General features: G+C 40.9%; 1 protein-coding gene across 8 annotated transcripts in view; it reads right to left on the bottom strand.

Annotated features, from left to right (window-relative positions):
• The window catches only part of NAV2 (neuron navigator 2), a 535652-nt gene that overhangs the window by 87047 nt on the left and 433835 nt on the right, over positions 1 to 14770 (bottom strand). For all 8 annotated transcript variants that reach the window (XM_081891071.1, XM_081891073.1, XM_081891066.1 and 5 more), the window contains one exon: positions 10146 to 10268. In XM_081891071.1, coding sequence (XP_081747197.1) covers positions 10146 to 10268 — 123 coding nt within the window. The remainder of the gene's footprint in view (positions 1 to 10145; positions 10269 to 14770) is intronic.

Raw genomic sequence — 14770 nt, 5'->3', positions numbered from 1 at the left:
TCTGTTTATAAAACATATGTGTAATCTCCAGGAGTATAGGAAGCCCTCCGCCTCAGATGGCTGCCCTCTTACAAATATGGCAAGCAGAGCTAGAGACCTCATCCCTGGTGCCTCCTTGTGTGTTTACTGAACTGAAGAGGGCTTAGCGCTAACTAAGATTTTAGCTGGTACACTGGTACTAGAAAATTCATACAATGGATTCAGAAGCTTGTCAGGGAGCTTCCAGTGTATTCTGGATGTGCAGTGACAGTTGCCTTCCAGTCTCAATGCAATACACTATCTGTGTAACAAAGCTCAGTACTGTATGTAAAATTTCTTGCACTCAAGCACATCGATGACTTCTGTGGTGCAAAGTAACTTAATCATGGCCAATTTACCTGCCAATCTCACTGAGTGGTAATGCAGATCTAGAGTTGCTTCAGGAGATGAAAACTTTACCATGAGTGCTCCCTGGCAATAGAAAGAGTGCATCTCATGTCATTATTATCAGACTGACAGCTCTGGCTCGATATGGAGAAAAGGGTTCAACAAATACAGTTACAATGGTACCTCTGGATGTGAACGGGATCCGTTCCAGAGCCCCATTCACATCCTGAGTAGAGCGTAGCACGCGACTGCACATGTGCATGTCACGTCTCGCCGCTTCCGCACGTGACAGCATTTTGAGCATCTGTGCATGCGGCAAAACCAGGAAGTAACGTGTTCTGTTACTTCTGGGTCGCCACGGAGCATAACCTGAAAACGCTCAACCCGAACCTACTTTAACCCAAGATATGACTGTATTAAGGTGGTACTGCACGGTTATAGGTAGCAGAAACACTGTAAGAAGAAAAGCTACTAGTTTGTTGGTAACATGAACTATAATTGTTTTGGCCCAACTAATACTTTTGGCTTTGTGTATTTAACAGTTCTGATTATTCACTTTTTTATATATATTTACAAGATCACTTCACCAGCATCTGATCAGAGATCTAGATTTGTTAACGTGATTCATGTAATGTCATCTGACAATGATCTGCAAAACTATTTTCTTTTAGCTGCCTATAAAGTAAATATCTCCATTATGTACCTTATAAATGGAGTTAAATATTTACTTTGGATCGCCATAAGACACATGTCCGTCTGTAAGAAACTCTTCCTTTTACCCCTCATTAAAATTGTTCACTCAAGCTTTTAATGAGTGTCACCAGCTTAGTCATTGGAAGCAAGATACTATCTGGGAATGAAAACTCCAGTAAATATTTAAGCAGACAAGGTAACATAGAAATAAATCAAGACCTAAAAATGACTATTAGCTCCATCTTCTAAGGTAGTATACCTTGGAATACCAGATACTATAGAAGAACAACCATTAACATAACTTTGTGTGTTATATTCTGGAGACATCTCAAACGCTAGATAGCTATTTGATATGGTAATGATCCAGTAAGGCAACTCTGAGGTTCAGTGGGAGATTACATGTTTTTAGTGTGAAAAGGGCAGTTTCGACTGCACCTTCCTTTGTACTGAATAAAGTACTTGTAATAAGGCCTCTACAACAGGAATTCCAGCTATGCCAACTCGTTTGCTTGACTGCTATGAGCAGGCCATGATTCTTCACACAAGTGAGGAAGTTGCAGTGCTTCTACAAAAGCCTAATAACCCTGCTATTGGCAGCATTATGGTAAATAAGCAGGTCAAAGAGGAGAGATTATTGCAGCTCCCTATTAGCAGCTACCTGCTTTAGTGGAAATCATAGGCAGGCCAGTCTCGTGTATCTGATGGATGGTATTCTTGCAAAATAGGAATCTATAGAAATATCACATTACACATGACACTGTACATATGTTAGAGGAATTCTGGTATCATTCAAATTTGTGGTTCTGCTCTGTAATAGACCCAGGATTATTCCAATAAGGTTCCTACCTTTCCTGGGCTCCTGGGCCTGCCATTTCCTGTAACGAACTGTTTCCAACACTGCTCCCTCTATGGGATTAAGGGGAGGTACATTTCTCTTGCCTGAGCCTTAACAGACATAAACTGCTCCTGAAAGCTTTAATGGGCCTTGCTCTTAATTATTAACACTCAAGATATTGACATGGGTTGGTACATTTTATATGCTATATGTATTTAGGAGGCATTCAGGTCTCAAGTGACCAAGGAGAGAGAAGGAACAACCCATTGCCTTATGCCCTCCATTGTTCCACTGTTGCCAGCTTCATTGCTTTCCACATGTTGGGAGGGGTGATACGGGGTGTGGGGCACAGGGGAACTGGAGAAGTGGAGAAAGATGTCTCTCGCCTCCACCAGCTGGGTGGAAAAAGCATTATTTCCATGTTGTGTGGGGAAAGCAGTTCCATTCATAGAACGCAAAGTAAGTCTGGATCTAATTTTATGAAAATGGTTAAATATCATAACATGAATATATCAGTTATAAATGTATTGGGGGGGGAGAGATCAAGCATAAAGGAAAACATGTACAGAAGCTAGACCCTGCTTACCGTATTTTTCGCCCTATAGGACGCACCGTCCCATAAGGTGCACCTAGTTTTTTGGAGAGAAATAAAGGGGGGGAATTATTTTTCCCCCCCCCCAGGCGTGGGGCTGAGGCGGGGGAAGCCCGAGCTTCCCCCGACCCCAGCCCCCACAACAGGCAATTCTCCGCAAGCCGTGGGAGCCCGGCACCGGGCTCCCGCGCGTTGCGGAGAGCTGTGGGAAGTCTGGGCGTGCTGAGCTCAGCATGCCCAGCCTTCGGCATGCAGGCAACTCTCTGCAAGCCGCGGGAGCCCAGCGCAGGGCTCCCACAGCTTGCGGAGATTTGCGCGAAGCCTGGAAAGCGTGAGGGGTTGGTGCGCACCAACCCCTCTCACTCTCCAGGCTTCAGCGAAAGCCTGCATTCGCCCCATAGGACGCACACACATTTCCCCTTCATTTTTGGAGGGGGGAAAGTGTGTCCAATGGGGCAAAAAAATACGGTACTCCTTCCACTGTCTCCATCCAAAGTACCGCTAACTAGCTGAACAGAAAATAATTCAGAACCTAGCATTATTAAAGAAGATAAAACTGACTCAAGCTACAAAAGCCGAGGCTGCTGAAGAGGCCAGAGATCATCTGGGCTGTGAGTCCTGGAAGACCTGCTCCCTGCCTTGCAGGCCTTTTCCCACCTGGCCTGGGGAGTCGAGGCCCTGACTGATGACTGGTTAACTATAGCTACAAAACCTGAGGCTGCTGAACAGACTCTTGGGCTGGAGTATTGTTTAGGACTTTTTGTTTGGGGTTGTTGCTGCTGTTATTGATACTAATCTTTATTTTAGATCTTGCTGTGATTTATGTGGAAATTGTTTCATTTGGTTGTGCATTTTTAAAAGTTTTATTTATTGTTTATGACTATTTTTGTTGTATTTTTTTCATGTTGCAAGTGGGCTTGAGCATTGGTGAACTATGGAAATAAAATGATGTATGCTTGAATAGTTAGACTAAGAAAACAAAAGGTAGACAACAGTGTGAAGTGACAACACATTGACCTGAATGCCCCACCTGATCCATTAGAGATTTTTAAAGTGTTGACCAAAATAATTTAAAGCTTAAATCTTTACTCAGATATACTCAAGTGCTCACTTGTCACCATTTCAAGCTATTCATTGACTGTTCAAATCCTGATATACATCAGTGCAGCCTTCAGCAATGTGATAATTTCCAGAAGGTCAGTAAGTCTTAGTTCCCAAAGCACGTACATCAGTCACATGAGAAGTGATATCCCTTTCAAAAACATCACCATACTTGCTTTTCTTGCAGTTTCTATCAGTGGATCCAAGAACTCAGCACATCACCCGCCGAGGTCAACAATGATGTGTATTGTCAAAACAACATGAAAAACTGACGTAAGGACAGTCCTTGGGGTGAGGCTGTACAGATTAGTCCAATACATGTTTATTTGGAAGTCCCACTGGTGCTACATAATAATTCTGACTATATCTACTGCACCTTAACTTCCAGCCAAGTGTAGTTATGCAGCCTTAGCTTATCACTGTTACTTGAGAGCGCACAATTCACTGACAACTAATTATATTGCATGCCTTCATCCACAAAAGTAGAGTTCATAAGGGTTGAAAATTAGGCACACCCTTCCCCAGTGATTTATCATATATTTGCTTGAATGCTCAAAAGTGCACTTGCTTGTTGTTTGATTGCCTTTACATTTGACCTTATTGCCTCACAAGATACCCAAGTCTGAATGAAAGCTCCAAATGTATGAAAACAGTGTTTGCACTTTGGAAGCTGAACAGATAACCTCAACAACAGGGAAATCCCAGGATCAGAGGTTACTGAAGCAGCTGTCTGGAGACTTTTGTTGATGCTGTTGCCATTAGATGTGAAAAGCCAAATAACAGTTTCTGCTCTGTGTCAAAAAAACTTTTTACATCCTTCAGCTTGTCTTGCAAAGCGCAAAGGACCAGCCTACTGTGCTTAATTTTGGATAGCAAACCTACTTTGCCCACTTGCTCTGCTGAGTTTGAAAAGCCACTATATGTTAATATTTGCAGTGATCTGGTAACTTCCTGACTAGATTACTATAATGCATTGTATATGGTGCTGTCCTTGAAAATGACTCATAGGCTTTAATTAGTGTAGAATGCGACTGCCAGCATTTTAAGGGGCAGTCAGATGGAATCACAGTGCTTATTTTTCCTGTTTTCAAGTAGGATACATAGAAGAGGATGGCCATAGTTGGATGGAAGGCAGATATAGTTGTACTGTACTAGGAATGTCTTTACTACAAGCCTAATTTCAATGCTCCTTACAAAAAAAGATAGTATTCAAATATTGTGCCCTGTCCATGTCTTTTGACACAATGGTTAACACTTTTGACAAGGCTGCACTTAAACCTTTATGCTCAACAGAATAGTGCTATCCTTTCCACCTTGTTGGGCTCTAAAGGAGGGAACACGGGTCTATAATTTTGGCAGCTAATCCAAACATTGTGGTTGTCAGGATTCTAGCCCTTCACCAGTTTAGAACCAGAAAAGGTTGGCGGGGAGCTTGGAGCACCACAGCATCCAAACAGCTCTTCCTCCAAATCTTGAAGTTGAAGGGGGTCAGGGAATCACTGTCCAGTTGTGAGGATGATCCCCGACCCCTTCTGTAGTTCTGGGTTTGGGAGGGATGCTGGGGTTCTTCATGCTCATCAAAGGGTAACTCTGGGGTGGGCATACTGAGTTAAGGCACACAAAAAATCTCACCTATAAAATGAAGGCCTTTTCTGTTGTTATTGCTAGCTATTGTAACCAGACAATCATCTTTCTAGAATGCAAGAGTTCAAAAGAACTTTTGATGGGAATTCCCTTTGTTCTCCCCCCCCCCCGCATCTGATTTACAAGATAAAAGTTGTCTTTCTAAGGCAGCGGGAGATTATCTCTCCATGCACTCAAGTATAACTTTACTTTGAGAGCCGGGTTGTTTTGAGCCAGCTGATAAAAACCAAACCAGACAGCTACATGAGGAGTGGGCTTTTCTGGGTTGAAGGTTTAAGTGGTCCTTTGATTTCTCTGTTACAGGAGCTATAAATATTCATATATTACAGTTTAGGTGGCTAAACTGGGATACATGATCACTTCCAAGGGCCAGGGTGTCAACAAATACCCAGAGATGAAAGCCAGAGAAGAGTAGTGATGCTGCTCTGTAGAAGCAAAAATACAAAGAGTGTTCTGCCTTGCTGTCTCATAATGCAGCAGCTGAAACAGGCTACCATCTACAGTAAAACGACTTTAGTTTTACCTGTCTGGCTTTTGTGTTCTTTTGAGCTCAGACATAAGCCAATATCCTTCAGTCTTGCTGAATTCAGTGAGATAAACACACAACTAAAAGTTTATATGCCAGCATGTTCTGGCTTAACTTTGTGGCTGCTTATTTGATGTGTTCAGTATACTTGTATCAGTAATGAATCAGTGATGGGACACCTGTGTCCTTCCAGGTATTGTTGGAGTTCAATTCCCATCAGCCCCAGCCATCCTAGTCAGAGATGATGGGTGTTTTGGTACAACACTATCTGGAGGAGCACAGGTTCCCCATTTCTGATTTACATCCTGTATTCCTTCATCATGAAACTCAAGGCAGAAAAAGTAATGTTCCCTGGCAGTCTCCCATCCAGGCACTGATCACACCATGACCCACTTAGCTTTAGCAAGAGACTGCATCACTTTCCTTAAGATCATGCACCTGAACAAAACTGTTTTTTATTACATTTGATAATACAGTGGTCCCTCGGGTTACATAGCTTCAAGTTACAGACTCCGCTAACCCAGAAATATTACTTCGGGTTAAGAACTTTGCTTCAGGATGAGAACAGAAATCGTGCAGCGGCGGCGCAGCGGCAGCAGGAGGCCCCATTGGCTAAAGTGGTGCTTCAGGTTAAGAACAGTTTCAGGTTAAGAACGGACCTCCAGAACGAATTAAGTACTTAACCCGAGGTACCACTGTACCCTTCACCAAAATAGCTCAGGTCAATGGACATGGTCCTCCTCTGGTCTCATTTTACCATCACAACATCCCTGTGAAGCAGGTTAGGCTGAAAGAACGATGGAATAGCTGGCTCATACAGAGCGGAGAGTTGAATTTGTGTCTTATTTGGTCCTAGTTTGGCACTCAAACCACAATGGCTTCGTTTGTGAAATGAAAGCCACCTTCCCCCTAGCTCAGATCTAAACTCGTGTTACTTTTAAAGGAGCCACAAGTCTTTTATGAGAGTGTTTGGGATATAAGAAAAGTATACCCCTCTTATCAAAGATTGGGTATCATGCCCTAGAAGGAACAATAAAGAACAGTCCTATTAGTTATATATCAGATGTTTTTCTGCAAGATATATCCACTAGTTCCATCAACTGATAGCCTTGTTTGTACGTTGCAGGAAACAATGCTTGATTTCTTTATGTGCACTTACAAAATATCAAAAGATATCACATGATTTGTCAGCTACAAGAAATACTACTTTTCACAAGAACATTCAGAAACATGTGTAAGAGATGGTGGATTAAAATATGGGGGCATGAATGAGAGTTGTGTAGGTGGACCCTACATGCCACACATATATTTAGAGTTAAAGATATACTACTAAAATAAATTTTCCCACACATTGACTTTGAAAGCAGCTGCCCATGTATCCTCTAAGCTTATAAAAGCATGGACAACTTTAAAGGTTAAATTAAATTATAGCCCAACAGTTAGCATAATGAATTATAAACACTCCCTGTCATGATATAGGCCTATAATTGCCATGGTTTCTCAGGTCTGGCCAGCTTCCATTTTACAAAAAAGTGGAAACTCTACTGTAGAAGTTAACAATGCTAGCAAAGCAGTTAGTCTGACCAGTTTGAACACAGTATGTTCCATTGCTTTGTCGGAATCCTGTTGTCACCTGCAGGGATTCAGGTTGTGGATTGTCCTCTGCCTGGCCTCATGTTTTTGCAATGTAAATACTATTTTAAACTGCTGCTAGGCAGAACTCATTTGTCCTGCTCTAGTGCATGATGTCCTGCATGCGTTCCTCTGTCTAACTGGCTACAGGCCTTTCCTCCTGCCTATTTCAACTACATTTCAGAAGAGTATTTTATCAAAATTTTGTACAGGCATCCCCCCTGCCCCCCTCTTACGCACAATCAATTTGTGTGTGACCGTATATATGTGTGGGGCTGGGTTCTTATTGAAGAAGGTTTAACAACAACAATGCAGCTATAAAACCCCCCAAAAAAGATAAAAGGCCTTTTAAAATAAGAATGTTTTACTAGCCTCCTAAAAGAAGAAAGAGATGAGGCCTGGAGATCCTCAGTGGGCAGAAAATTCCACCAGAAGAAGACAGAAGAATAAGAAAGAAAACAGCAAAGATTCGGAATTTCTTCCTATCCTGACAACCTTTCCCTGTTAAAGGGTGGCACCTGGGAGGTGTGCAGTTCTATCTGGCAGCTGGTATTTTTCCAACCTACTTGCACATTCACTTTTGTAACAAACAAAGGCCTTGGGATCTAGATGTGGAAAACAGACTTTAATGCCTAGAACTCTGTACCTACACCTATGTCTCAGGGGTGATGTATCCCGTTTTGCCACTTGAGGCAAAAGGGGGAAGCGCTGCCCTGGTCCACTCCCTCTGGCGGCCAGCGCTGGTTTCTGGCCAAATATCACCAATTTCGGTGAGATTTTGCCAGATATTGGCGCTGCTGCTGCTGCTGCTGCTATTTCTCCAGTAGTGATGGGGTGGGTTGCCGTCGCCTGAGGCAGTGGCTTCACTCTACCTCTTTGAAGGGCCGGACCTGGTATGTCTAGTCTCTTTTACCATTCTGTGACGTAAAAAGAGAGAGAAGTCTTTGGCTTGCACAGATGTTGAAATTAATTAATAACTCCTACAACCAGGTGGGTAAACCTAACACAGTAAATAAAGAAAAGATGAAACTATTTTTGTCTGTTTTACATCCTTTTAAAATAAACAAAACAAATCTAAATTAAAGGGGGCTTCAGGTGCTATTCATTTGAGTGGCGTGTGTGCCTGTGCACACAAAAATACAAATAAACTGGTAAGCTCAGCTGTTATTAAGGTAATCCCCATTAACCTAGCAATCAGGCATTAAATTAATTTTCCACATCCAGATCTGCTGGTCTGCTGCAGGGTGAAATGTATCTTGTAAGGGCCATGTTTGATGCTAATACAGTTAATATGGAGAAATCTTCATTCTATCTACAACTAATGAGATAGCACAAGTAAGCTGAGCAGCTGGAAACGAAAGAGCTCCACTGGGGATATCTTAGCAATAAGCCATTTTACTGTGACATTCAAGTCCAGTGTTGGATTGGCTCAGTCTTTGGACATTCAGCTTTATACAGTTTCAAGGGGATATAAATCCAGTCTCTAGAATATTCTTTCATGAATCATGCTTAAGAGCAGCTTAATAATGTTTTAATTATAGTTAGGGCTGAGTAGAAATGCCTCTCCAACAAATTTGCCAGCCCTGTTCACAAATTATGTGAACTGGAATGGCAATTTTGGCAGTTTTCGGGGTTGGAATTAAGTATTACAAATTATTTTGCAGGGGGTGCTGTTTCCTTTCCCCATCCCTCATCTTTTTAACAGTAATGCTGAATATGCTGCCTACTGCTACCCTCCTCCACCCTTTACGTTTGAAAGTCTAGCAAAAGTGCCACTTGCCACTACTGTGATGTGGCCAGTTGCCACCATTTTTCTCTCAAATGCCTTACAGAGTAAACCAGCATAACACCACTAGCATTATAATTAGAGGGGTTGAGATGGGGGAGAATATGGTGGCAGACAGAGTAAGGGTTGCTTTTTCCACGCTTTAAAAATCTGTTGACATCTCAAGTGAAAATCGATCCGGACACAAAAGTAGTTGAGCCAAAATCTACACTTCTGACAGGGGTTGCCACACATCCTGATTTTCCCAGACATTTAAGCTGTTTCCACCCGGGCACTTTTTCTGATGGCCAAATCCCGGCTATGTCCAGGAAATTCCAGACGTATGGCAACCCTATCATAGGTTGACTTTGGGTATTGGGAAGGATAGAGCTGACTTTGAATAATAAGCAAGTTATCTCTTGGTGTGGCTTGGGGGGAAAAGTTTGCTTTTTAGTCTCCAGGTCTTATGGACTGGCATGAGGTCAGAAAAATACATTCCCACAGTTTGACTGAAGACTCTGGGGCAGGGTGAGAACCTGCATGGCCTTCTTCACTTGGTTCAGCCATATGGCTTTGTTTTCAGTCAACGTCTCTACACTGCAGACACCATTTATTTATTTATTGCATTCTAAGGTCATACAGTGCAGGGGAAACAGGATAGATAAAATCTCACCTCTGCCACAAACTCACCAGGTGGTCTTCAACAAGCTACTGTCTCTCAGTTTTATTCTATTACCAATTAACTATCGAAATAACAGTTCAGATGTACTGTCATAGAAAATGTGCCTAATTTCCACTCCACATAAATGTCTTAACTCATGTATCCTCAGAAGATCCCACTCAAAATCACAACGGCCAAATTCCACTTCCTTGCAATATATTCGCAGGCTATTCAAAAGGCACAAGTTTTCCTTTGTGCTTGCAGTGGAACACAGTTCATAAGAGTAAAAATACAGAATGTAAAAATAAAGAATGGCAGGTGCAGGCCTACCTGTCTGCATCGCCCAGGCCCAGCGAGGTGTTGCGTTGCAGAGTTTCCCGTACAGCAGCCATCCCATCCGGAAGTCTGTTTAGCCTTCGAGTGTAAAGGCCCAATCCACCATCTGTCATGTACCTTTGAAAACACCAGAAATACATTTGTGTTGCAGGTTTACCAGATCAGTCAACCTAGCTAGCTAGCTATTCATTTTTATATTATCCTTCACCAAAAAAGTCAAAGGGTAACAATATGATAGAAAAATGCAGGCACATCAAATAATCACTAAATTCGACACCGAGAGATGTAAAGTTGGATCACATTTACTTGAAACTAAATTTTGCCAAGGAATAAAACACAAGAGCTTTTTTACACGTTACATTTACCATGAATTCTGTTAAAAGTCAGTTTTAGGGGGGAATGTGGCATGTTAGAAGCATGGCAAAGGTCTTGCTACCTTGATGAACTGAGCTCTGGAAGTGAGGGCCTCTTGCAAATACCATTTTATCAGGAGGTCCATTCTGCACAATATACGAACCAAGCATATAGTATTTTAACATCTACCCTTCGGAATTCCCTTCCTTTGAATATTAGGTGACATCTCTGCTGTCTTTTTTGTGCCTACTGTAGACTTTCCCATATCGTTCTCAGTTTGCATGTGTACTGGAATTGCTTTTAAGTTGTTTTTATCGTATGGACACTTCTTGTTTGCTGCCCTGGGCTCCTTTGGAAGGAGGTGTAGGATATAAATGTAATTAATTGCTTGAGTAATAATGTCTTCCAACTAGGAATGGACTGGTAATATTGTGAGGTTATCTTCATAAGTAAATGGGTAAGAAAGCTTATTTTTCAGGCAGGATTATCCTTCCAGTATCTTCATATAATTGAGGATACAGGGTAAAAAGGAAATTCTTCCAGTGGTAGCAGGGGCTGGTAATATCAGCAATAGACCTCTCATGGCCACTGGGTGTCATACAGCTTGCGTAACATTTTGGAATTGAGAGGCTCTTGCTTGAAAATGTTGGAATTACTACTGCATATTTTCTGTCATTAAAACACCCACTTCCATGTCTGCAGTATGCAATCACACTCACACATGAACTCTTCAGTCTGTTAGCCGGCTATAGCATCACTATGTTCATTTCATGGAGTTTAACAGAGTGTAAATTTGTCACACTTAAGAACTTAAAACAAGTTATGAATGTAGTTTATCTCTTTGGAAAAGACAGGATAAAATAAAACACTGGCATTGAAATAAAAGGAGCATCTCTGACAAACAACATTAAAAATGCTTTAAAATGGTTTAAAATGATAAAGTAAGTGTTACTGCCATCCTTTACCCCTAAAGGATAAATATCCATATCAAACCAGTCCAGCTGAAATTAAAATATATCTATTAAGCTGAATATATTAAAAGTAAAATAAATGCAAATAATTCATCCAAACACATGCACATGAAAAATATGCTTGGCTATAAGATAGAGATTGATGCATGCCGTGAAGCATGTATATTGTTGTTTTTTGCAAACAATGAATAAGCTTATGAACACTGGAGAAAAAAATCTAAATGCATGGTATATGTGCACCTTTCCCCTTCTTCTAGATTGTTTCCAAATTGGCAATTCGATCCAAATGTACATCAAATAAACAAGAAGAAAACAAACTTTCAATAAAATAACATACTTGACTAAACTGTAACCTGAAGAGCTACTTCCTTCCAATGCAGTTCTGGAAACAGTGACCAAATTATCTGAAGAGGCTGAAGACGTCCTTTAGTTTTGCAAAGTTCATTGCCACTCACTGATTTTTCTTCTAGAGACTTATCTTTGCCCGTGAGAAAGAGAAAAAGAAGCCTTCCCCCATCACACGGCCAGTCCAAATTCTGTTAAAGTTGATAATCTTGCAATGACTAACAGAAAACAACCCTTAGTCCACAGAAGCACTAACCCATTTTTTGAAACCCTAGTGTTATACTGTCAACATTAAGAGACAAAACCTGACTGTGCTGCCTAACTCAATTATTAAACTTCTCATGCAACAGGAAGGCAAGAAAAAAAGTGCAATGGATGTAAGTTAGCTTTGTGAGTCTCTACTGGGTTCAAGAACAATAGACAATTGCCCCTCCGGGGTTTCACAAAGAGGTTGCTAAGCTAGTTAAACTAGGGACAGGGCTATTCTCAGTTCTGCTTTGTCCATGGGGACAAGACACAATACTTTCTCTCAACTGCATAAACAAGGAGTCCAGTTTCAATGGCACTAATAGAAGCTAGCTTGCCACTAGTCCTCCATTCATTTATTTGTCAGGAGCTTACAAAAATCAACCTTAAAAGTGGAAGAAGAAAACTCAGCAGTTATGTAACAGATCAAGTTAAAAGTACAGATCAAGTTAAAAGTACAGGACATTTCATTCAACATGGAATAAGTGCCACAGAGAACATATACACAAATACAAACAAATACACACATATATTCCACAGTAACTAACAGGTTTGCCACCAAGGCAGTATTTAACAGAATACTGCAGCCATCCTAATGGTTTGACCAATGTCTTCTTTCCATGCACATTAAAACACCTTTTTGTTGCATTCAAACTTAATGTATTTAGATGAATACAGTTTTAAAATCTTTAAAATCTCAGGTGCACATACAAAATGTGTACTAGACAAGTCAATCAAATTTGAAAATACTGAAACCCTGCTGATTTCAGTGGGGCAGGCAAGCACATGCTTAAATCTCTCCACTGAGATCAATCGGATTTTGGCCAACAATCTATGAGGCTAGACTTTGTCCAATCAGTTAATATACATTTTAGAAATAAACAAAAGCATGAGTGAACTCCATTTCTGTTATTCCAGCTGCTGCTTACCTCTCCCCTCAACAGAGTTAGCTTCTCCTGCCTAATAGGCAGATCCTTTCTTGTTTATAGACATTTCCATCTTATCCTTCCAGTTCCTATTCACTTACAACCATTTAAAAACACTAATATAACCACAACCCTCTTTTCCTGCACCAGCAACATTGCATTGAAAAAAACGAAACACTGAATGAACTTTGACTTTCCCACGTGTCACAATGACAGGGCATTCCATCCCCAAACCCCCTTTGGGTAGTTGGTGCCTATTTATCACCACCTTTCTGGACATACATGTTGGAACAGGAAAGGAAACAGAACCTCATGAGTGTAGCTTAAGGAGGTTCAAATCAGTGGAATAGCTGCATATGAGAGAGAGAGAGAGACCATTTTTTTAGTTTTCATTATTTTAAGTGAAACACTTGTGCCTCTTTTGGCAGACCTATGCAGACAGAGCACATGAATAAGAAAAGTGGCTTTCCAAATGTATGCATGTTTATGGTCTAATCTTTCTGCTTGTCCGAAAGCAGCAGTAGCCACCATTCTTCACTATTAGGACATATTTTGTACCCAAATATTTGATTAAAAATAACAGTGTGAATAGCTATGAATAACACCCCCCGCACCAAGATACATTGTGTGTATTTGTGTGTAGGCATCTTAGATTTTGCAATTAGCAAAACTATTGGGAAAACAGAGCAAATGGACTTCTCATACGCAATAAAGCTCTCCTTCTTAAGGTTGTCATAAGTGAAGAAGCTATTGATCTGAGGTTAGGGTCAGCGTGCCAGAGGAATTGTAAATTCTTGCTCCACAGAAGCACAGCTTTTGAGGGGGAAGTTTACTTAACTTTGGCAGGCAGGTTACGACAAAGTCTGTGACCCTCTAGCACAACAACAAGTTGCAACATGTATTGGAGATATAAACATAGATTTGAATGATTGGTTATTCAAAATGTATTTCACTGGGATATTTATTGAACTCATCTGTGGAATCCTCATACAATCATGAATACAAACCACCAGTAGATGAAAATAGATTATGGGCATATTTAATTATTGCTACCTGATTATCTAGTCTATTTATTTTTTTATTTTATTTTTTAAATCTCACTATTCTAGTGCAAAAACACCAATATGGTTTTTTTATAACACATAATATTACCATTTCATAAAACAATTGCAAGAAAGAGGTAGAGAACCTTAGAGAACCAGTGTGATATAATGAACAAAATGCGCCAGTTTTTCAGTCAGCCTCAGTAACTGTGTCTTTAACAGCAGCAGCATGCAGGAATAGGTACCTTCTTTTAACCAAATGTAGAAAAATATTATCACTTGTGGATGGTTACATAAGAAGCTGCAGTTAAAATAATGTCTACAGAGGCCTGGTTCCCACAGTCATGCTAAGCCAATTCACTTTGTTCCTTTCCAGTCACTTTGCTGCTACACTGAGCACAGTGTCATGGCTTAGCTCTTCCAGACAAAGCCCAAACTGTAAACTCTACAGGACAAATCTCGGGTTACAGTTTGTGGTCAGACTCTGGAGAGAACTGAACCATGAGCCACGGTTCAGAGAGCACATTAAGCCAAACCATGGCTTACCTCAGCACAGTACAGCAGCAGAGCTGCAAAGTGGCTGCAATCTCCTCTTCCAGAGCCCATGTGCTCATTTAGGCCAAGCCATGGTTTGCCTTAGCATAAAGTGCAAATTAGGCCAATGTAGATTGAAACGTTGATAGCTTTAGGATTGGACTGGAGAAGTATGGATTAAAATCCTGCTCAGCTGTCAA

The sequence above is a fragment of the Podarcis melisellensis genome (assembly GCF_964234715.1).
Source record: "Podarcis melisellensis genome assembly, chromosome: 1".
NCBI lineage: Eukaryota > Metazoa > Chordata > Lepidosauria > Squamata > Lacertidae > Podarcis > Podarcis melisellensis.
Note: the sequence above shows the minus strand (reverse complement) of the source record. Positions and strands in the feature narration are given on the sequence as shown.